The following is a 24388-nucleotide window of genomic DNA, read 5'->3' as shown; positions in this document are numbered from 1 at the left end:
ACATAACAGTTTTTTCGATGGTTTTGTGTTTGGATGCACCGATGTGGTGGCATTTACAAAACGTGTTACGGTAATGAAGGTATGTTTGACAGCTGAATTTATTTGCTGCAAAGAAATACCGTAGTTACCTCATACAAACGAACGCTTTGATATTGTGATACATTCCCTTTTACAGATAAACAGCCCACCTGGGTTGAAGATCCAGTGAATCTTGATAATCAAGTAATTCATAGAGATAAGTTCATGAGGGAAGGGGAGGGGGGGATTAACACAGAAATTTGAACTAAAGATAAATCTACACTAGCGTCTCACTGGCTTAACAGGCAGTTTAACCACAAAGTAACGTGCACGTTAAGAAGTCCCTTTAGTTGCACCCTTGTGTACATCGTTCATACTTTACAATGTAGGGGAGAAACTATAATAACAGATCAAGCCTTCTTCTCTATTTTCTTCTTAACGTACTTGAATAAAGAAAATGATTGCCAAGAAATAAAAGCTCTTCATTGTGTAAAAAACATTATCCTTATCAGTACCACAAGAAATAAATACAGAACAGAATGAGGGATACACATTCTGATGATAGGGTGTTTAGGGTTAGTGGAACACTATTTCAAGCCGGGTACCCTAAGTGGTATTTACACAAGAGTTACTTGACAGAATAAGGAAATCTGACAACCTTCACTTGACCGTTACATGATGAAGTAGAGGAATGTATACGCAACATAGTCATACATTACTGTGACGAGAGAGCACAGTAAACTTATCAACTCAAATTCCCATCTAGAAGTTCCCAAATATGCTTTTGTTAATAAAATAGATGTTTACGTTTATGAGAACGAATTGTGGAGAGGGATGTTGTTTACCAGAGGGTTAATGTACTGATATATAAGGATAAACAGTGTGATGCAATGAAGGTTAATGCTCTACACTTTCAATATGATGCAAAGTAACATGATAGTACGCTTTATATTTCTGCAAACGACACCACAAAACCTTAGCTATTCACACTTCCAGAGGTTTAACCCTGCGATGGCAAAAGAGGTTGGGCAGGAGTGTCAGTTCTCAACCTCTTGCTAGGGTTTTTCTTAGCAGTGCTCTTCCCTCCCCTTCCCAATGCTCCACTTCCATCTTCATCCCGACCATCCCGAGAGGGCTGGGACTGAGCGTACCGCGTGACCGTGGACACGCCATCCACAAACTTCGTTTTAAAGAGGACATTGGCATTGTTAAACATGCCATCTTTTAAAGACACTACAATGAACTGGGAATGCTTAAAGTGGGCTCTGAGCATTTGGCCGATGTTTTGTGTGTGAGACAGATCCAGGGCGGCGTCTACTTCATCAAGGATGTACAGAGGAGCAGGTTTGAAGAGCAACATGGATAGGATGAGTGATAGCGCGACTAAAGACCTGCGAAAGGAAATAACACACGAGTGAATAAAACAAAACACAAAAACAGAGGGATTGCTTGTAGTATTTCCATCAGTTTACAGCACAATAAACCAACCTTTGTCCACCACTTAGTTCACTGAGACTTTCCTTCCAAACGTTTCCGAAAGCCACTTTCACCTCCAGCCCATCGAGTTCCGTTTGTCCTTCTGGGGGAGCCAGCTTTGCTGTGGTTCCAGGAAGAAGAGTAGAAAATATCGAGCCAAAATCCTAAAACGAAAAAAGAATAAAAGGCTAATTGATTAGAAAATGTCAATGCGGAAATATAGATAAAGACTGTTAGTTTCTATGGCAACTGTGTTGCTGCGTCCGTGGGGGCTATTACAAGATGCTTTGGTTACGTCAAATGAGTTGATAATGTATATTGACCACCTTAAAGCTGTTCTAAAGTTGAAGTCTCGAGGCTTAGCCCTTCGTCAGAGCGAATGACGATGGGCTACGATACGGTGGCCCAATTTACATCGTCAACTAAGTTGATAAAACCAAATTATCCGGAAATGTAGATAGTTTTGAGGAAATATGAAATTTATTTAGATTACTTATTTCGAAGGAAAGACAACATCGTAGAACACCTTGCCTTGTTCACTTTCTTCCAAGCGTTCCTTAGGGCTTCGTTCTTCTTCTCATCAAGTTCTTTGATGACTAATGCAATCTTATCTTTGTCGTTCAGGACAATTCGCTTCTTTTTCATTAAATCATTGTACTGTTCAGGAGTAAAACATTATATTAGAAATAACTTAAACAAATTAATTAGATAAAACATAAGAAAATGGTAATGAATTTTGCGTTAAAAACAACAAAAACAACCATGGCAATATCCAGTCATTAACTCTTTACACCTCTAAGAGTGATTGGCATTCAAATGTTTCCCTGCAGTATCACTACCTTCTCTTCAGCTTTTCCAAGCATATTCATGGCTCGCATGTTCACGTTCTTTCCCAGTTTGTCTTTCGTTTCTTGCAGTTTACTGAGCCGTCTAGAGACATCCTTCATGTCGTTAGCGGCAAAATCGAAAGCACTGTTCGGTTGACCGAAAAAATTCCTCTCATTGGCGATCCAGTCGTATTTTTGCAACATTTGTTCCACCTGATGAGGTAAAAAATGAATTTTGTAGATGTTATATTTATATTGAGAAACTTTCATCCATGCACGGTAAACATGATGCGCTTACTATTTAGACACAACAATATTACCTTTGAAGCTGCTTCTTTACTATCGCGTTGAAATTTGTTCACTTTATAATCCATCTCCTTAAGCTCCAGCTGAATATCCTGACCTTGTTTCTGTAGGCCTTGTTGTTCCTGCACTTTCTCTTCAATGGCCTGTAACATCAAAAACAAGAACATTAGGCACAGTGCAAGGTCAAATTATGGTTTACATTTTTACCTAAGAAGCTGAGTTTCGGTTTTAAAGAAACGGAGATGCACATTTTCACGTCAAAACGTGCGTGAAGTTCCTGCCAGGCCATCGATATGTACTTAGTTCATCGACATATTATGAAATAGAGACTGAAACGAGGAACATGGTTCAGGTTGCATTTGACACATTTAGGAAATTGTGAAACTAATGCCTCAAGCTGTTTTGTTAAACACGGTTGAAAGTTGTCTTCTTCAAAGGAGCTGCTTAAACCGATGTTTGTCGCCTTCAAATTTAGCACACTGAAAATAAAAGTTAGCGACTACTTGAAACCTATGGATGATTCAGTTCTCTGTTTCTGATTTTTGTTCAGTTCAAGCCGTAATGTATAGATTTAGCCAAGCCTAAAAGCGAAGCTCGCATTTTTTTCCCCGCACGTCTTAAGGGAAAAACGCCTTGCCCCGGCCAGGACTAGAACCCGGATCGTCCGACTCGGAGCTCAGTGCATTAACCACTAGACTACTGGACAAAGCCGTGCGTTGGCGTGCCCGCGGTACAGTTGACCACGCATGTTAAAAGTAGCATCTTGTACGGTCGGTCGTAAGTCCAAATTTTTTCGGCTTGATGGGTTACTACTATTTTGTATAATTATGGGGCTACGCTCTGCGAGCTCCGCTATTAACAAAATGTGTTTTCCTGGTGTGAAAGGGGTACAAGACCAAGAAGTTAAGTGGAGCGTAAGCAGTGTACCTCATTACACGATCTAAGGGCTTCCTTCTGTTTATCTAGCTCTTTAGCGGCCTCTTCGACTGCTTTCTAATATGGAAAGATAAGACAATATTATGATATATCGATTAAGCAGTTTCCTAGTAAAGGTCATAAAACAAAATCCAAGTAATCAGAAATGCCCACAGCAAAGAACCAGTAAAAGATCTACAAAAACTGCGCAGACGCTAATAACGGGAAATCATGTGGTTCGATCCACACACGTGAAAATGAGTAAGTCACGCCTTTTTATATGTAAATTAATTTTTGTTCCTCGCCGGTTGACAAAGGGCAGGATTGTTCCCCTAAACAGCAATAGTCCTTTTTCGGCGCACACCCGAAAAGGGAAAGAAAAAGCAAAGCTTATTCATCGGGTCCAACTAAAACAACCTTTCAAAGTTAACATGAAGTACAAACTCAAAGGCACCTTTGTTTCCTTCGCCCTCTCAGAAATTTTTTCAATTTGCTCCTCAGCTTTTGAAATTGCTTCATCGACTGCTTTGACCTGTGTTAAAAAAAGATTATTACCCAAAACTTAACACCCTACTCTAATTTTCTTGGACACGTAACAAAACGTTAACTCTAAGTCCCGAGAATGACTAGCATGGAATTTCTCCTCACAGTATCACTGTTAAATCAAACACTTAGATCACGAGAATAGATGAAATGATTGGCAACTAAAGAATCTCTGGATTGCAAAAAAAATTCTCTTTGTCAGTGCCATGGGGAAATGTAAAGAGAATATACATATCGATGTTAGGAAGTAAAGGGTTAAGCAAGGGACTTTAAGGGAAAATAATTAAGCCTTCCTGAACACTACTGTGCTTACTTGCTCATCGACTTTAGCCCCTTCATTTTTCAGCTCTTCCATTTCTAACTTCATCTCCTCGACTTCCTACAGAATATCAGCAGTAAGTTGAGTATGTTTCAATCAATGTATAGCAGATCAGTTAAAGGGAGCTACGAAAGTTACCTGTTGCTTTGCTTTCATATTCTTTGTTGACTCCTCAGCTTTTTTCTTACTCTTTTTCACCTCTTCCTCAGCTGTCTTGAGTTCTTTTTCACGATGAGATTTTGCTTCCTGAAATCAAGTCAAATGTGGCTTTCAGCATGAACTGACTATCATAAGCTTTAGATATTCTTTAAGCTGGCAAATTTACATTTTCAACTCAGATGATAAAACCAGTTTATCTTTTAATACCCCCACCAACGCAGCACCACAGTTTCTATTTGTTTTATAATAAAGAATCCGTTAAATTCCCCAAGAATTACATTCAATTTTCAAAACAAACTTTATTTCCAAAGCGAACAACAGTATCGTCAACATGCTCTATACTCTCATAAAGCACGCTACAATAAGCCTATCAGAATCCCTGTTAGAATGGTTCAAATAATCTGGTTGGCTGTACAAGACTAAAGCTGTCAAAAATGTCAAACCATCAAAGTTCAAATTCATATTCATATTCTTACAAACTAAATAGTTCGGCATGTCGAAAATTTAACACTTTCGCTTGAAGTTTTTTGGTTTCTAATACAGAATCTGAAAGTGAAATGTTCAGTGAAATTCGGCCCAATCGTGGCTTACTAAAATACGCAAGTTATTTCACATGACAAGTAGAAAACAAACTGTTTAAGGCGAGTGTATTATGAATGAACAGCCGAATTCACTAGGGCATGAAGATCGCTCGGAATGACAGCGCCGTAAAACTCGGCTGCAGTGACTGATGTGGCCTTCCACTCAACACATCGGAAAGGTAATCAGAGCAAGCTCTTATTTTTCCACTCCTGTTTTTTTTTTCTGTGTTGCTCAAGAAGTGGGGAGAAACACGAGACGTAGTCGAGTGTTTCTCCCTACACTTCTTTCGTGTTCTAGCCGCTTCCTACGTGCTTTATTCTGCGATAGTTTTGTAAACTATCGCAGAATGTGAACATGAACTGTTTTTCCTTTGAGGATTTTCATATCTGCTCACGTTTTAATGACGTAAAATTACGGCGCCTGGTGTGTTTACAAACCTTTGTTTGGTTCTTCTGTTGCTACTTGCCGGCTCGCTTGTTCCGAAATTTCACTTTCAATTATCGGAAAAAAGCTAAAAAGAAGTCCCGGAAAAGGTCGAACATAGTACAATTTGGCAGGTGGCGTGACAGCTTTAGCTCAGCTCTATGCTCTATACGTTCATAGAGCACGCTCTTTCAACCAATGACAGCGCGCGTTATATAATAACTTTATTATAAAGAAAGTTACCTCTCTTATCTTAACCCTTTAACCCCTAAGAGTGACTGGCATCTAATTTCTCTTTACCATATCACCCCTGAATCAAATATTAAGGTCAGGAGAATAAAGGAGCTGATCACCAACTAAAGAAGCTCTTGATTGTTAGACAAATTCTCCAGTGTCGGCATCTTTGGAAATGTTTAGAGAACACTATGGAGAATATGCATACTGATGTAAGGGTGTAGAGGGTTAAAGTTCATCCAGTAAGTGCGTTTCCAAAGAGAAATACATTATTACAAGAACTCAGTCAAACCTTCATCTTCCTTTCAACATCTTTGCACTTCTCAGTTGCCACTGCTATTGTTTCTTTCGCCTTTGATATCAATTCTTGCTGTTCGTCTGAAAAGTGTATGAATTAAGTACAACATCAATCGGGTGAAGTGCATTTTGAGTTTGGCCAAGGTTGCAGTTGCATGGAATGTTCACAGTTGAGTGCATTGTTCTAAAAATTTTACTATTTTTAAAACTTGTTCTTTTCGACTATCGACCGATTGTTGATCGAGTCTCAACGATCGACTTTCGAGCGACCATCAATTGACTATCGAGGCTATCCACAATACACATACAGTACACAGGTCGTAGAAACGTTACTGCGTTTACGATCTCAGGAGCGTTTGTGTCCAAGGAATTTCAAATCAAACAAGCAGGTAACCTACCAACTGTTTTCTGCAAAGCTTCAACCTCCTCCAGTTGATGATGATGAGTACTTTGCTTCAGGCGAGCCTGGACAAGTTCAGCTTCATGAACTTTCAAATCATACTGCTGTTTTATCTGGCGATATCTGAGGGGCAAAATATGAGGCAAAGTTGTCTTTAAACCTGCCTTAATTCTTCACGAACATATAAAATGGTTGCCAAAGGTAAGAGTTGCTTACTTTTCTGCCATTTTCTTATAGGCGTCCAGCTCCTGGACAACATTTTGAAGCTCTGTACTTTTGCCTTGTAGAGTCGCTTGTGCCTCATTCAATTCCTGCAGCTTGACCAGGATTGAGGAATGCGATGCCCGTGCACCTGAAAGGCATAGAACATGATGTGGCTATGGTACCAGTCATAAAACAAAACGAACAAATAAACACAGAAAGAAAGACAAGCGAAAGGGCGAAAGGGGCAGTTTGAGTTGGGCGTATTTCCGAGGGCATTTATCTTGCTACCCTTTCCAAACTGATAAAACATGTATTCCAATTCACATATTACAGGTGTTTTGCATGAATGTGACACTTCAATTGCACATTTTGTACCTCCTGTGGCTGTTCCTTGAGGATCAAATAAGTCTCCACCTAAGGTCACTGACCTTGCTTGCACTTTGGGATCATAGGTGACCTGCAGTAAGCATGGTGACACATTACATTATTAATTTTAATATTTTCTTTTTTTAAGTCCTTAGTTTAAGCCACTCGTGTTGCTCTCCTGAGCATGACACTTTAATCTCACAGTGCCTGTATTAACCCTTTAAAACCTAACATCAGTATACATATTCTCAGTATACTCTTCTACATTGCCATCCAATAGTGCTTTACAATGACTGAAGTAAACATAGAGTGCTTGGAAATCCCAACTGGCAGGAGGTGGACCAGTTGGCTATTTACACAGCCCTGCTGAGGAGTTGAACTTGGGGCGACCAAGAACAAACCAGCAAATGGCAGGGTGGAGGACTTGAACTCAGGACCACCAGATTACAAGTCCAGCACCCTAACCACTCAGCCATGTTGCCTCATCATGAGAAAAGAGAGGCTCCAGCAGTTACACAGTCAGTCTCATTAAAGGACTTCACCTTACCTATCAGGAATTGTTATAAGCACTCAAGCACAACATTTTCTTAAAAACAATCTCAAAATTAGCAATGACAACTTCAGTAAACAACAACCAGTGCTCTAACACAGCCCAGTTGGAGCTTTTTCAAATGTAATTCTCAAAATATCAAGTAACTAACATCTTCAAAATACCTTTTTAGCATTATCCATGTCATTGCATACAAAAGTAGTCCCAAACACATAAGCCATAGCTGCTTTGACCTCTTCATCATAACCAACAAGGGACAAAGCAAGGTTGACATTGTCCTTACCAACCTAACAGTGTCCAGAAATAAAACAATGATGATTTAATTAATAGCAATTAAAGCATTTTCTTACAGTAGAAAAAGGATCTGTCCATACAATCAATGTGTAATTTAATGTACTGACATGATTATGAAGACGTGTTACAAAGACAAAATCAATACACTTCTCAGGTTTAAGAACAAAAATGCTTCAAATCAAATTACATGTAGTTCATAATTATTCTCAAAAGGTTAGTTTCACTTTTCTTGTCTCCAACATCTTTTAATTGGCCTAAACAAAATTTCAAAGCTTTTCTAACACAAAAATGAAATTAGAGAACTACACTGTACATGAAACTACAGATCACCCATACTCTCCATTAAAACACCAAATAAGTTTGTTTGTTGTGAACAAATTGATCTAAATAAAAGGAGTGATGGCAATAGATGACTGATTATGGAAGAGAAACAGTCTAATCTTTAATCTACACTCACCAAGCTTTCTGCTCTTTTCACAACATCATTTGAAAGAGTTCTGGAAGCAATTTTATTCAGTGGAATAAATGTGTAGCGGCGCTTGAGTTTGCCATTGCTTATTAACTTTTTGCCAGTCACTTCATCGTCTATCACAACATTATAGAGCTAAAAGATGAAAAAAACATTATGCCCATGTGGAAAAACAGTATATTTACACTGTATGTATACACATGTATACATGAGTCAAATTACAGTATCATTTGATACACACCTGGGCCCAATAATTGTTCAAAGGGAGGATAATGCTATCAAATGAATTTCACTATCTAGCAAATAGTGATTTATCCAGTGGTTAATGGTGTCCACCCTCTGAACAAGTGGAGCCTGTATTTTGACTTACTGAGTATACAAACAAAGTAGACTGGAGAAAACTTTGTTATTTAACACAGTAGAATGATACTCTTTTTACCTAGTATGTGTACATGTATCAACAATATATTTTTTAAAATTTCTTTTTAAAGATGCATCAGATTTGACATAGATACTAAGGCATCTTTCATCAAATTTCCAACAATGACAGGAAATTTAGGATTCCTTTTCTGTGATACTTCACTGACATTCTCAAAACTGAATCATTTCTGTCCAGTTACAGGTTCAGGTTAAATAATAATGTTTTCAACTAGGTTATATTGCTAATACAGTGTTCTCCCTTATTTTAAGCATAACAGGTAAAATAAATTTTCAAACCGGTAAAGCAATCCTTTTACCTGTTGAATTTTCAAGAATTCCAAGCAATTTTAAACGGTAATAAGAGGTACTATAAGCAGTAAATGTTACTGGTTACTGCCTGAAAAGGAGAACACTGTTATAGGTAATTTTTCAAAACAAACCTTACCTTTCCTCCAGCAGTCACCTCCAGACCTGTAGCAGATGAGACATCTTTGACTTGAATCAGTTGTGCCACTAGACCTTTCACCTATCAAAAGAAAATGTTCAACGTCATCACATTGCTGTTTTTAACAAATTCATACTCATAAAATGCATCAAGATCCTAAATGTGTAGTGAATATAAAAAAAAGTTGATATCTGAGATATTTGTGGAGAAACCTGATACATCAGCATCATCCTCAGACTTCGTAGCCCAGTATGATTTGCCCTTCAGTACAACATAAAAGTTCTTATTCCAAAGTTCCCACCACTTTTAGAATCTCTGTAAGTATACTTTGGATTATCCTCTTTTGCAATAACAAACCCTGCCACCTAACTGTTGCAAAAGACTGGCCTCTCCTTAGCCTTTTCTTTTTCAAAATTCAAATAAATTATATCCTCTTCATTCTTAAGTTCACAAGTGACTACACTTTTGTTTTGAAACCCATCACACCCAACAACTGATAAATTTTCCTGATTGGAATACCTGTTTTCCACCTCACCTTCTTGTGATCAAATCCTGTTTCTGGATCTCTGTAATCAAACTGAAGGTTTGGAAATCTGAAACAAGTAGTAGTATATGTAAACTAAATGTTTATGAAACATTTTTTCAAATTGAAATCATTGAAAGAACTCATAAAGGTTGCAACCAATATTTTGTCAAAATCAAGTGGATAGCATTAACATTTTTGTAGAAGCATGTGGGACGTACTTTGCCTCCAGAGTTTCCACTTTGGTCCTTAGTGCAGAAACCTCAGCCTCCAGCTCACGTCTGAAAAAGGAATTTACAAAGTGAAAGAGGAACAGGATTGAAAGCTAATTTGAGTGCACTGAGTACAAAATAATATACCTTCTGGCAATAAGTTTTTCCTCTTTTCCCTCTTCATACTTCAATTTCTTCATTTCATCCTAAGCAAAAACAATTCAGCAACCTTATAAAAATATGGAAAACTCATTACAAATTAACAGCAATTAGCTTAGACCTCCAAATTTGGGTGATCAGGTAAGACAAGTGAATGAAAATTTGCCTGATTCTCACAAACCATTAAAAGTTAGAGAATGACAAACCTCAAGTTTGGATTTACTCTTTTCAATTGCATCATAAACATCCTTGTCCTTCTTATAGCTCTTCTCTGTGTTCTTCAGCTCAGATTGTTTCTTCTTCAACTCTGTCTGAGCATGTTTGAGTCTGAAACAAAAATATTAAGTACCAGGTATTGAGCTACTGATAAAAGTCAATTGTATGTATTTAGTAAAATATACGTGGATCTGTTAACAACTTCCTAATTTCCTTATTCTTATTTCTCTTCTTTTTTAATCCTTTATCATCTATATGTGACTAGCTTCCTTTTTTCCTTACAGAATAACAGCTGAATAAAATACCCTAACCCTAACCATAAACTTATTTTTTATGGGGTCTGTAACCTTTTTACAAGCTATCCTTTCACTCTTGTTGTACTTTTAATTGTACAGTACACATCTGCTGAGCCATAAATTGTAATATATGATTACTAGAGAAGATACATTGCAAGCAGTTGATGTAAAGGCATCAGGAAAACTATTTCCTAAGGTTACTTGCCTCATCTGGCCTTGCTTGGATTCCGTTTCAGCAGAGCTTATTTCACTCTTAAAAGCTATATAATAAAAAAAATATTGATAGTATGTTGTTAAAATCAATTAGAATATCCAAGTTACAGTAACTATTATGTTACCCTGACATGTAATAAGTTTGTTTCATATTCATATGTAGTATTGTAAACATTCCTTGTTTAAAAGCATGGTCAAAGTAAAACTATCAAGGCGCTGTTTGGATAATTATCTTAATAAATGGATTGGTTTGAAGCTTGACTATAAAACATGGTAAGGAACTACATACATTCATTTTCCAAAAGTTCATGACAAAATAAGAAAGCCTCAGATGATGAAAGAGCACAAATGTGCTGTACCTTGTGAGTCAACAAAAGTTCATGGACTTACTCATGATCTGGTCTGCAAGAGTCTTGTCTTCGCCATCTTCATTGCTGGATAGCCCTGCTGACACTGCATGGAAATGATCCTGTGCTATTTTCAGTGCCTTGCTGTCTTCTTGACTCTTTTCTTCCAGTTTGATGAGAAGGTCATTCAGCTTCTTCAGCTCTTTTTCTTTGTTCTTTAATTGAGCTTGATCCTGAACAATTGATATGGAATTTTGTATAGGTAATAGCATGATTTCAAGTGCAATTTGGTGTTAATAATCACAAGTAAATTTTTCAAAGACAACAGAATAGGCGAGTGCAATTTGTGGTCATTGTAAAGTTTACAAGTGCATATTACATCAAATTGCAAGAGAAATCATGCTATTACTTGTCAATAATGTACATGAAAAAACATCACAGAAAGTCAGGACAGACAAAATTTTGAAAGTGTACATGCACTATTTGTAATTTGCTTTTGTGTAACAACTTTGCACCTGTGTTACCTTACATTGCACTTGTTTTCAGCCAATCAGAAGCCCATAATTTTTTCACATACACTATTAAACCCTTTAACCCCCAAGAGTAATAGGCATCTAATTTATCCCAACAATACCAGCCCTGGATCAAGCATTAAGGACAGTACCATATGCATAAAGAACAGTTAAGAGAACAACAATGTATCACTCTCACACTGTCTGTTCTCTGCAAAGGAGTACAAATGAGTACCTACAAATTGTTTTGGAAACTTGCTAGTGCATTAGGGGAATGGGGGTATGTGTTACCTAAAAGGATTGGCATCTCATACAGCAAAAGTGGCTTTGCTCCAGGTTGCTTCATGTATATGAAACTGGTATAAGTTCTCATGATAATAGGCCATTAGAAATGTATATGTTTACTAAACCAAACCCTTCCTATAACAGTAACAGGAACCACTCATGTAAAAAAGTGCAGAAGAAACCTCTCAAGCTGCAAATGCTTATCTACTCACATCATCAAGGCTTTTCAGGAGTACTTTTTTCTTCTTCTTCTCAGCTGCCAAAGTGTCCTTCATGTGTTTCAAATCAGATTCTGTCTTAACATCAACCTGCCAAAGAAGACAAAACTTAAAACTACCCAAAATACTGGTAAATACTACATAATTACACACAAAAAGAATTAGAAGTGCTGACAGCTAGGGAACTTCACCAGAGTTTCATTGTTTCTTCAGTCAATAAATCAAGGTACCACCAAGAAGACTCAACAAAAAGATAAACTGAAAAGTGTGATGCTAAAAAACATTGGAACCTTTGCTTGCTTCAAATGATACTGTAAACATTTTCAAATCAGGTTGAGTTAGAACATTTGCAATTTTACACCTACAGCTGTACATTGTCCTTTATACATAAAATATACAAAATCTGATATCACAGCTCTGCATGGTTAATTCAATTTAGTGAGGTGTAACTAAGGGTGAACAAACACAACACACAAGTCATATCTATTACCTTTGAAACCTCCTCAAGTCTATTTTCAAGTTTTTTCAGGGCTGATCCAGACTCCTGTTGAACGACAGAAAAGTAAAATATTGAGGTGTGTTATCAAGTACAGTATCCAAAACACAATGGTTTCAATTGAGGAAGACTGTTATCAGTATTGGAAAGACTTACAGCAATCTTTTTCTTTTCTAATTCAGAGATGACTGCACTTAGTTCTTTAACTTTTCCTTCAATCTGCAAGAGACAGGTACAAAACAAAACAATGTATAAATCACTGCATGTCTCAAAATGAACTTAGAAAGAACCAGACTCTATTACCTCTTCACATCTCTTTTTCAGTTTGACATTCTCTTGTTTAATGTTCTCTAGTTCAACTCCAGCCTTTTTCTGCACATCCTGAGACAACAATTCATGAAGTAATTAAATAGAGCATAACACCTGTTCATAAAGTGTTAATCCTGTAAAATTAAATCTTATGGGAAGTTACATGTATATACTACAGAGAGTCATAGTTCATAAATTAGCCAAAAAAACAGCTGACTCCTGTCTGACTGGGAAAAAAACTTTCCACATGTAAATGTCCTGATAGTACTAGGTCAACATTATAACCCCATCGAGAACTACATACAGTATAACTTTTAATTTGATGTTGGTTTACCGTTTACCATTTACCAACTAGTGGTAATAATATTGACCATAATATTGACTAACTCTTGGGCTCTTAATTGTTCATGTAATCCCTAAAATTTTTACCTCTGCCATCACAAATTGATGAGCTATATAGAGTCTTGAAAGATGCTCCACCTCTCTCATGACTTTTTGATATTCAAGATAAGATGCTCTCTCCTGATAAAAGTAATAATTGGAAATTAAAGGACAAAATTTATGTGTAAGATAAGTTTGTTCTAACAAGCAATGGCAATGCAGGTATCACAACTCATGTTTTCACAGTTACAAAGCACACTGTACTTACACCAAGAATTTGTAACCTGTGCTACACAACCACATCTGATATCAGATTACATATAGTATAAAGATGGATTAATGTTGGTACTTTTTTGCATTCATCCTTAAAAAAATTGAGAGGAAGTGATAAATAATCTTTGTTAGACTCGCCTCTTTAAGTTTGGTCAAGGTTGGAGTTATTTCTTCTGCAAGAATCTAATAAAATATACAGAGTTACACCAGTACATGTACACATAAGAATCTATAATCTATCAAATATTTGTGCATGCACACAATCTCACTAGGCTACTAAGCTACATGTGGTCATTACTACACTCTGGGTTTACATGTGACACTGTCCTCTGCTCAAGACAAGCTGAATTTTTAACATCTTTCTCAACAACTGAACTAAAATTTACTTCCTTTCTTTCCTATTAATATTTACTCACATGACTCTTTTGACATTTCTCAGAGCATTGGAAAATAAAATCCAAAGATTGAGATTCAATTCCCTATGGAAGACTTATATTTTTCATTATCTCACACTAATGACATCTTTCTTTATCTCACAACCAGGCTCAAAATTAACTACCCTTCTCATTTTATTTAATATATCTGGTTTTTCATAATAAAATTTATTTTCTTACAGTTTCAATCTCTTGTAGTTTGCTGTCCTTTTTCTCAATGGTGCGCTGTGCTGACAGCTTTTTACTCTCATACATTCTTGTTCCAGCAGCTTCCTCTATCATAGACAGTATCTGGTGAGGAAAAATAGGATATTACAGAATGAGCCTTCCATTTCTTCTCCCCTAAGTTCCCACTTCCATGCTTTTTCTTCCCACAAGGCATCAACACTCAACCTCTCACAACTTTAGTAAATAAAGGTGAAAGGATTTTAACTGATGGTGTTCATATTGAAATAACACCAAATTGTTTTTAATTTGTAAAGAAAATCTACAACAGCTAGTAGGGAAAATTTCTTGCTAAATCTTGGTACATGTAGCTATGCAAATTTAAAAGTTTTGGTGTGTGAGTACAAGTACATTGGCAATTTGAATGGACCTTCAGTCCACCAGATAAAGAAACAGGAGAAGAAGACTGACACAACAGACTATATTATATAAGAGTGACTAGCATCTAATGTCTCCTTGCAATGTTACCCTTGAATTGCACATTACGGAAATGATCACCAACTCAAGAAGTTTTTGATTGTTGAACAACTTCTCCAAATCAGCACCTAAAGAAATGTATAGAGAACAGTATGGAGAATACACATACTGATCATGGGTTATAAAGAGTAAAGGAACTAGCTATATTACTGTAAACTTACTTCAGGTGGCTTCATATTCAGCACTTTAGTTATTCTGCCCTAAAACAAGAAGGTAAGCAGCAGTACTTAATTATAATAACAGTAATAAAAAGGTACTTTTGTACAGAGCTGTGAACCTCAGGCAAAAAATGGAATAGTTACCAATACATCTACATTAACACTGTTAAGTTGATAAATACTGATTTTATTCATGTACATCAATTAATTACATAAATCTCATTGTATGCCAATAAAATTCAACTTCCCTAACCTTTTGACCCCTAAAAGGGACAAGCATCCTTACCGGGACAGCTCCTTACCACAGCACCCCCGAATCAAACAGAAAATTTATGAGAATAAAAGAAATGATCACCAACTAAAGAAACTATTGATTATTTAAAAATTTCTCTTTATCAGCACCTTAGGGAATGTATAGTGAACAGTATGGAGAATATGCATACTGATGTCAAGGTGTAGAGGGTCAACTGAAAAATTACTGTTGGTAATGAACAGCTTCATTACTAACCTGCATGATAAGAAAGTGAGGATTGTTTACATTAAGCTGAACTGAACGAAACAAGTCTTGAACTCTGGTGTTGTTAGCATTGCAGCCATTGATTAAATACTTGTTTCTGCCTCCAATAACAACCTTGATTGAATGTAATAATACAGTTATTTAACCATAACAAATGCCTTTGACTTGCAAATTTAATTACCAGGAAACCCAGAAAAGTATAACATCACTTTTCCATTTCTGTTTTAATCAAGAAACAAATCAGACATGAGAAAACTAAACCACAACAGCAACTGTAAGTAGGACTGCTTAAAAGTAAGTTGACACCCCTTTGAAACTTGATCCTTGATTCTCAATACAAATGTGGATCAAAGATCAAGTCTATAGATTTAAAGTGTGTGCTTGCATCATGTCCTGAACATTATTATGATTGGTCAGAACATAGTTGAAATGTTTAAATCTCATCAGAGTGTTCAAAGTTTTGTAGAACCTCTCTTAGAAACTACGACATCGTCAAGAATGACCTTACCTGTCTAGAAACTGTAATTTCTTCAAAAGATTCATATCCTAAAGGGCTCTGCTTCTTGTCTGTATTGTCAAAGGTGATTGTAACTGTAGCTTTGGTTACCCCTGCCTGTCCACCTTTGTACACCAGTTCTTGTAAACTGCTTGCCCGTACCTAGAAGTAATATATAGATTCAGCCAGGCCTAAAAGCGGAGCTCGCATTTTTTTCCTCATGCATCTCAATGGCATAATGCCTTACCCCGGCCAGGAAAAAAACCTAGGTTGTCCAACTTGGAGCCCAGTGCACTAACCACTGGACTACTGGACAAAGACGTGGCATTGGCGTGCCCATGGTACAGTTGACCACGCATGTTAAAAGTAGCACCTTGTATAGTCATACATCCAAATTTTTTTGGCTTAATGAGCTACTACTATATTTCTTAATGGGCTACTACAATATGAATTAGAGACATGTTAGGCTCAATTACCAGCCACTCTTCTAGAAAAGAATTGTGCATTACAGATAGCATATGATTTTGGACTCAGGGTACTCGAGCCAAGCAATTAGAAGAATGGTAGGGAGCTAAAACTACCCCTGATGTTCCCAACAGTAAAAATGGGAGTTTTCATATTTATCTAATGATCACCAATCATTGCAAACAATTGGGAATGTCTTCAATTTAGCGTTTTCATAAGTCAGAGAACTCTGAGATGGTAAGGAATCAGTGACATCCTTGATAATCTGGCTAGGATTTTCCCGACCTATGAAAATCAGCCTTACAGAATACCTTGCAAGGAGATGCAGAAGGAGTAAAAGAACATGTAAATCTTTTGTTTTCTGCACTTCCCAGCTTTATTTATTGATAACGAGATGGATTTCTGGCTAAATAAATTACGAAAGATAATAAATTAAAGTATTGTTCAACAAACTCGAGTATAGTTTGGAATAAACACACAGAACTTGAGAACAAGTCAGAACTTGATTAGTTCAGGGTGCAATCAGTACTTGTAAGATTTTAAGATATGATTTAAAAGGTATCACAAACCCAAGATTAGCACCATGGCAAAATCGTAATTTGCACAGCTGTATAACCACTGTCAATTTGAGTACAACGTACAACGCTGAACGTATCAAGGTCGAGACAGTTCTGCTCTACTATGCTGTCGCTTAAAAACGAAGATTCCCATAATTCTTGTACTCTTCCACCACTAAAGTATATGGAAGAAAGTTAACGTTTACCTGTGTTAAGTTCGAAATTCCAAGAAGGAAACAAATGGAGTCAAGTATGTTTGATTTTCCGCTGCCGTTCAGGCCTGTGATCGCATTAAACTGAGGATCGAACCCAGAGATGGTCGTCCGTGTAGCATACGACTTGAAACCGTCAATAACGACCTGTTTAATGTACATTTTAAACAGATTTCGAAGAAGAAGCGTGTGTACAAAACAGTGAAAGAAACATCGGTTGGTCAACGGAGCCCGGCCGCTTATTCTTCCCGCCGAAACCTTCCCAGAGGCACTTGCGATTCACATTTATCCCGATTACCCGAGCCGTCACGCACAAGGGTGTAGGATCCAGGGGCCCATTCCTCGAAAAGTCTCGATAACTTATCGGGCCCGAAGCCACATTTTAAAATTAAAATTTAAAGAATAGAGAATTAGATAGTGGCTCTCAGACCAGTTCATTTTGTCTATTTTGCTGATTGTTTAATTCTATAATTTTTAAAACTTTTGAAATCCCCATCTTGAATGGAAACAGAACAGCTTTCCTGGCCCGTTAAGTTACAGGTTTTCAGCGGGATTCCGGTGTGACAACGGCACGGGACCCGGTGTTATCTTGACTGGAATGTTAACGGGATCCTGGAACGTTCTCGAGAGGGAATCCGATAGGAGTCGGGTGTGTTTTGGAGTGTTTCCCGTAGTTCAGGGGATATCGACTGAATGGGTGAATATGGACGTCTCAATTTCCGGAAATCGAAAAAGTATATATTTCTATACCCCCACAGTATAAATCGACTCAATGCTGAATTTAAAAGCTCCTTTTAACTACTGCAGCGGCCAAGCGCAGCCAACCGAAAATGCCTCAGAGTTCCTAGAGCGGCCAAGAAAATGACTTCTTTCCACTTGTTCGTCCCGTCCCTGAAGATAGTGTTATCAGTCCTATACAGTTGTCCTTTTGTTAAATAAGTTTTGACCAATCCAGTCCAACCAACGGCACATATAACTCTTAATCTCGCGCGGAGTGCGGAGCAACGTAATTGACCAGAAAAAATGTAAGAGAAAAGTCCATGCAAATGATTATTCTTTCTACAAAGCCTCAGTTTTCATTGGAAACAGCACTGAAGAAGAGGTTCTCACAACTCAGAACACTTTCTTAAAATATTTAGCACTTCTTCAACATTTTTTTAGCTGCTTCAGCTCTTTTATCACTCTTCTTTTAAAATTAACCCCACAAGTCACACTGTACTTATTCAACTATAATTCATAGGGGGAATGGAAAAAAGCTCTGAGTGACTACTGATGGATTGTTCACCTCTCCTTAACAATTTTCTCATATTTCCTTGTAAGACGCAGGGAGAATTTAATGTTACATTAAATGTTACCTTCAGGCTTTTTACCTCATATCCCTTAAAACAACCCTGAAGCAAATAAAAAATGCAGACAGCTAATTCTTTGAATTCAAGTTTAATAATTTTTTCCAGACTTAAATTTCTCCTTTTGTCTGTTCCACATCAATGCTTTTCAGCTGTATACATGCATTGACCTTTAATAGAATACATGTGATTCCTCTTTCCCTATAAATACCTTTAACATCCTTCACTGAAGTACATTTTAATAACTTAAGTTAAATCTTAACCATGTATGCCTTGGGTTAGAATCAGCTCATCAATAAATCAGTATTGTTGAAACATTAGTTTCAGCACACTACAACTAGAAAATCCTTTAAATATCTTGAATAGTCTCTATGAATATCACCAGATAACATTTCAGAGAACACAGTGAATTCTACTTAAAAATAACATGCAAAAAGTCAAATACATAGCTTGTGACAATAGAATCATTACAAGCTGTTTCCCACATTGATTGCTTTGGAATTTAGATGCAGAAACTGCAGGTTTAAGGTGTAAATTCTTAAGTCAAACTTTAGAAAATGACAACTCTGGAAATATTCCAAAAACTTCCTTACCAGATGAAAAATTAGAACCACAAACTATTGCTCCTCACAGATGTGCTCTCTGGTGAATGACTTTCTTAAATATTTCCACTGTTCATGGTTTTAAAAGTTTGACAGTAAGGTTCCCTCAAGCTACCTTTTCAACCCTTTCACTTCCAGTAGTGACCAATACATAATTACTATGTCACGCCGACAAATGATGAGAACTAAGAAAAATGTAAATGAAGTATTACTTGATCCAATACCAAATTCTCCAAACTGGCATCACAAGAATTGTATTACAGACAGTAAGGAGAATTATTAATAAGATCGTGGGAGTGGAAGGGTTGAAGTTACTCACTTTAGAAATCAATAACCCTTATTTTTACAACATATCCTGTTGTAACAGATTCTAGGCTAGTTTAGCTATAATGATGAAACTGAAAAAGTTCAAATTGTTACATTTCAAGCTTAAACTCAGTTAAATTTTTGAAAAATGCCAGCTAGTGAACAGTCTTTTCTAACCCTTTAAACCTTGTGAGTGACCTGAATCTAATTTTTCCTTAAAGCAATACTGCTGAAGCATTCATTGAGTTTATGAGAGTACAGGTAAAGAAAATTATTGCTAACCTGAGAAGTTTTGATTGTTAAACAAATTCTCCTTTCCATTACCAGACAAATGTATAGAGAAAAGTATGGAGAATATGGATACTGATGTTTGCAAGTAAAGGGTCAATAATCATTGCTGTTTCCAACCCTAATTTGAAAATCAAAATATTTCTTCATAAATTTACAGGCCAGAAAGCTGCAACATGAAGAAAATACTGACAAGCATTAACAAACACCTGTTTCAAAGAGAAAACATTTGCATTCAGCTTTTATCTCTGAAACCATTTTTTTGTGACAAAATTGGTCACTTGTGTTGACCACAAAAATAAATTATTTCTTGGTAGGTGAATTTAACTTGCATAACTTTTTCATTTCCACAATTATAACAATACAACTAGTATTGCTTATTTCAAGCTAATAACACCCAAAGGGTTATGGAAAAGCTTAAATATGACTAAATATGAGATTAACGCGCGGCAATGACAAGTGCACTATTAAGAAAATTGTAGCCTCCCTAGGAGGGTTGTGAAAGTAGATTTGTTACCAAGATTTCCTCCTGTCAAAGGTAGGGTGTGGGATATTCTGTGAGACAACATGACTCTACTTGATTGACCATAAACCATTAACCAAAGACAAATTCAAGAAAAAAAAAATAACACTGATATTATCCTTGAGCTATCAGTCACAAGTAGTTATGGCTATCCCCTCCTGTACAATTTTTTAAAATTAAAACAGATCCGAATTGAGGTTTTTGAGGTCTCAACTCTCAGAATCATTCAATCTTCCTTAAGAAGGTAAACAGCAGTGTTGGGAGAAACTGGGAGTTAATCAAATAGTCTTGTTAATTGACCCATGACCAAGACAGAGTTTCTCCCTACAACATCATGCTGACAAATGATGAGAATAACGAAAAATCTTATTAGTAGATTATTAGTAGATCTTCAAATTAATATAACAAGAATATTGAGGCAGACAGTAAAGAGAATAACTAACTGAATCTTGGAAGTGCAACAGTTAAGAGTTAACAGAAATACAAATAATTAGTGAGTTTTGAGTCAAATTTCTAGTCAGTTACTATTGATATGATCACTTGATTAAATTAATGAAATCAATTTTTCATAATGTTGGGAAGTAACCCACAAGTAAATTCTCAGACAAAATTCATGAACCATCAGGCGGGCAAGTAACAAGAATAAAGAAAATTATCAGTTAAGAGAAGTTGAAGAACCAACTTTAAATTTTCACCAAGAGGTAAATAATGGTTGGTAGGAAAAAAAAACTGCAGTTTAGTCGATGAAGAAGAACTAAGCATAAATAACACTCTATCATTCTATCAGTCTATCTAACAACCAACAGAGCTGCCACAAAACCAAACCTGCAACTTTGCAAAGATCCTTAAAATTTCAAATGAAATATAACATCATTCCTATTCAGAAGATACAACATTTTACAGAGATCAACAAGCACAGCCACTGTCCTGTTGCTGAGGAGGCTTGTCAGATATCTTTGTTGTTCCAGGCTTCTGTCCACTAACAATAGTCGGATCAGAATCTAAACTCTCAGACATCTTGTCACAGATGATGTCCACCAGACGCTCAAACACTTGTTTGACATTGACATTATCCTTTGCACTGGTTTCAAAGAACTCCAGCCCAAGCTGGTCTGCAAGCTGCTTCCCTCTCTCGTAAGTCACAACTCTGTCTTCCTCCATGTCGCACTTGTTTCCGACAAGGATCACTTGTGCATTTGACCAAGAGTAGGTCTTCACTTGTGTTGACCTGTGTTCAAGGAAATGAGTCCAATCAAAAGGTACTATTTACTCTAAGACATGTTCATCATAAGTACAAGGTTAATCTAGTTGTTGCATAATTCACTTTAACCTCCACAAGTGATCAATATGTAACTTCTCTCTTCAAAATCCACATATCATCTAGCACACATGTAATGAGGATGCTCAATATTGTCTGGTAGAAGTTGTTATCTTGATCTAAAACTAAATTCTTGTAACTAATTTAAAAGGAAATGTGTAGAAGCTAGAAGGGAGAATTAACAATCAAATCTTGAAAGTTTAAAGGGTTAAAGTTGGCTTGAAACTCTGAAAAGCTTCATACTTGTCACTAATTTGGTGACAAAAAAGACAAAGTCCAAACAGTAGAAGAGATTTATTTATTCCTCAGTTTACTTTCAATAAAATTAATTGAATGAAATTGTTTACCTGGTTAACTTTTGGCAATTTTCATTTGTCATCCTTTACTACTCAAGCGTAAACAAGGCGTTACGTGTGATTAAATTTAAATCGCACATCTTACAGAAACTTATGCCAACCACTGTCATGTTTTCAGTCGCAAATGAAATGAACCGGGCTAAAGATAAATATATTTTTGTACATCTGGTTTGATCGAGACTAACATGGTCTCTGATCTGGTCTAAAGATATCGCGGTATCTTTCAATTAATCGTTGACTTGTCTAGAGCAAATTGCACAAGAAAAGACTATTACAAAGCTGAGATTTAATGTAATCTCACAGCTTTTTACAATATACAAATCAAATACAAATTCTATACGATACGTCGTAAACAGGACGAACTTTCCGCCCCCACAGGAAAATTCGAGTAAGATTATAATATGCAAATATAAGCTTGGCCATGCGTGATACAAAGAATTCTAAACTATAAACACGTCCAACATTTGAAACAACAAAGTTTACAAAATTTCTCCCGACAGAATATTAAGGCCTTGAATGTAACCACCGCGTATTCTCACGAAAGGACTTAGTAAAAAGTTAATCTTTCCAAATTAGAATATTTATTCAATTCCCACCTTTGCATTCTTTGAATTTTTCGATAATTTTTGAATAAATCTTCGGCCGACGCGATCGAGCAGAACTGTCTCCAGTTAAACATTTTGTCGTCAGCGAAGGCGAAAATAGATTTTCTAGCATTTACAAAGTGATATTCCCAAATCAAATTTCTGTTTTCCTTTACTGCGACCTTCGAAAGTAAATTGTTTTGATGTAGTGAAATTGACCCGAACGAATCGCAATCTGCTTGAAATTTCGGTTTACGGAAATAAGATATTAAAATTAATTTTCCTTAGGTGAAATCGCGACGAGATGGAAATTTGCCGGCTGAACTAAGATCACCGCCGAAAAATATTAAACATAAAAAAAACCTTACCAATCTTGCACTGCCTGAAATGACTCTTCATTGGTAATGTCATACATCAGGATAAACCCCATTGCTCCACGATAGTAGGCAGTAGTTATTGTTCGATATCTTTCCTGACCGGCTGTAAAATAATGTAAATAATTACACAAGCTATTCGGAAAAACTAGAAAAGACGAATAGAAAATAACAAACGCACCTGTATCCCAAATTTGAAGTTTCACACGCTTCTCGTTTCGAAAAACCGTCTTCACTTTAAAATCGATTCCTACCGTTGAAACAAAAGCGGACGTGAAGGAATCATCCGCATAGCGAAAAAGAAACGATGTCTTGCCAACTGCAGAATTTCCAATGATCAAAAGCTTGAACATATAATCGAAATTCTGATCGGCTGCATCTTTCTGCCACTGTTTGTCGTTAGCGGTCGCCATGTTTTGAGCTCTCGAATACCTCTCGCTAAACCGAGTCCCCGGATATCATCGTCCACGGACCTATCACAATCGTCAGAAAATGATCAAATTAGCGAGTAGCCAATCAGATTTGGCAAAATTCACCTGTCTTCAAGCCCCGCGCCCTCGCGCGAAATTGTAGTGATCACAATTTCCTTGTCCGCCATGGAAAATATACGAAAGAGTAGTGTATTTTCACTAAAAATTTATCCAAACCTTGGTGTAAATTAATCCTCAATATTGGTGGGTTGAAGAAACCATAATTAATTTCGCAAACTTGTCCTTTCAGATTTATCATCTCTCAAGATGTTTCTGTGACCAAGATAAATCTCCTAGCACATTTTGGGTTTATTAGTTTATATTGAGGAACATCAAAAATAACGGATGTGATTGATTAAAGAGTAACTCTTTGTCCCTTATTGAATTTCTGAGTGGTTTAAAATTGAAAAAGTGACACAGTGACTTTTCATTTCTTTCCAACTCCCTGATCCCTATCGTCATTATTCTGAGTTCATCTTAAAAACTTCATTACATACAATAAGATATGCATTGAAATAAATCAAATTGTTTTGAGAAGAACTAAACTCCCCGGCTTTCAGGACGTAAAAACTTAAAACTTTCAGGTTATAGAAAACTAACTTTACTTTAAATAATGATTTGATTTTTCTTTTCCCACAGATATATTCATTGAGGATCGATAGCTAAAAAATCGCTTTTTTTGGAATAAAATCTTTATCTGTCCCTGATACTGGTTTCCCTAGTTACCTGATATCAGATGAAGCATGGGAATAGAATATTTCCCAGTCAAATGCCATTTTAATGAAATCATCTACTTAAAATCGCTTTAAGTTTTTTTTTTTTACCCCTTGATGCGAGTATCAGCGAGAAGGATCTGCCTGTTCTCGGAGGTAGAAATTAAGTAAGATCAAGGATAAGTTAGTCTCATTATTTTCTCTTCATAAGTTTTCAGTGTAACTGGCATCCGACGACGTTTCAGACAGAGCCCTGTGGGGTGTTAACCAGATTTTAGCG

The 24388-nt window shown here is 36.6% G+C and overlaps 3 protein-coding genes across 3 annotated transcripts in view; 1 reads left to right on the top strand and 2 right to left on the bottom strand.

Annotated features, from left to right (window-relative positions):
* Positions 1-80: 80 nt before the first annotated feature.
* Positions 81-17472, bottom strand: LOC131799847 (structural maintenance of chromosomes protein 2). The gene is made up of 33 exons (XM_059117530.2): positions 17223-17472; positions 16007-16156; positions 15490-15612; positions 14985-15023; positions 14302-14412; positions 13826-13870; positions 13463-13555; positions 13028-13105; positions 12881-12943; positions 12719-12772; positions 12223-12318; positions 11257-11446; positions 10859-10913; positions 10348-10468; positions 10130-10188; positions 9992-10051; positions 9783-9840; positions 9248-9328; positions 8371-8517; positions 7784-7906; positions 7079-7160; positions 6716-6851; positions 6498-6622; positions 6095-6180; positions 4543-4650; positions 4399-4464; positions 3997-4074; positions 3555-3620; positions 2642-2770; positions 2334-2534; positions 2026-2151; positions 1507-1658; positions 81-1409 (listed from the first exon to the last, which is right to left on the bottom strand). Exons 1-33 carry the CDS (start codon positions 17388-17390, stop codon positions 1019-1021), a joined length of 3660 nt encoding a protein of 1219 aa, XP_058973513.2. The 5' UTR covers positions 17391-17472; the 3' UTR covers positions 81-1018.
* LOC131799848 (G-protein coupled receptor 161) overlaps positions 5227-24388 on the top strand; it is a 31015-nt gene continuing 11853 nt past the window's right edge. Inside the window, exon 1 of the mRNA XM_059117535.2 lies at positions 5227-5323. The gene's annotated coding sequence lies outside the window, so the exon portion shown is untranslated. The remainder of the gene's footprint in view (positions 5324-24388) is intronic.
* On the bottom strand, positions 18650-23377 carry LOC131799849 (ras-related protein Rab-3-like). The gene is made up of 3 exons (XM_059117538.2): positions 23107-23377; positions 22920-23031; positions 18650-21521 (listed from the first exon to the last, which is right to left on the bottom strand). Exons 1-3 carry the CDS (start codon positions 23336-23338, stop codon positions 21200-21202), a joined length of 666 nt encoding a protein of 221 aa, XP_058973521.1. The 5' UTR covers positions 23339-23377; the 3' UTR covers positions 18650-21199.

This window comes from Pocillopora verrucosa, chromosome 12, assembly GCF_036669915.1.
Source record: "Pocillopora verrucosa isolate sample1 chromosome 12, ASM3666991v2, whole genome shotgun sequence".
NCBI classification, from domain to species: Eukaryota; Metazoa; Cnidaria; class Anthozoa; order Scleractinia; family Pocilloporidae; genus Pocillopora; species Pocillopora verrucosa.
The sequence above is the reverse complement of the archived record's forward strand: the minus strand, read 5'-3'. Positions and strand labels throughout refer to the sequence as shown.

What these genes read in the sequence shown, in the direction of transcription:
- LOC131799849 (XM_059117538.2), bottom strand. Translation starts at nt 23,338, where the DNA reads ATGGCGACCGCTAACGACAAACAGTGGCAGAAAGATGCAGCCGATCAG. An exon ending in ACTTCAAATTTGGGATACAG is followed by an intron (nt 23,032 to 23,106) that starts GTGCGTTTGTTA and finishes ATTATTTTACAG; the next exon opens with CCGGTCAGGAAAGATATCGA. An exon ending in TTTCAGGCAGTGCAAGATTG is followed by an intron (nt 21,522 to 22,919) that starts GTAAGGTTTTTT and finishes CCTTGAACACAG; the next exon opens with GTCAACACAAGTGAAGACCT.
- LOC131799847 (XM_059117530.2), bottom strand. Translation starts at nt 17,390, where the DNA reads ATGTACATTAAACAGGTCGTTATTGACGGTTTCAAGTCGTATGCTACA. An exon ending in TAGAAAAGAAAAAGATTGCT is followed by an intron (nt 12,773 to 12,880) that starts GTAAGTCTTTCC and finishes GTCGTTCAACAG; the next exon opens with GAGTCTGGATCAGCCCTGAA. An exon ending in CTTGGAAGAAAGTGAACAAG is followed by an intron (nt 1,659 to 2,025) that starts GCAAGGTGTTCT and finishes TTTTCGTTTTAG; the next exon opens with GATTTTGGCTCGATATTTTC.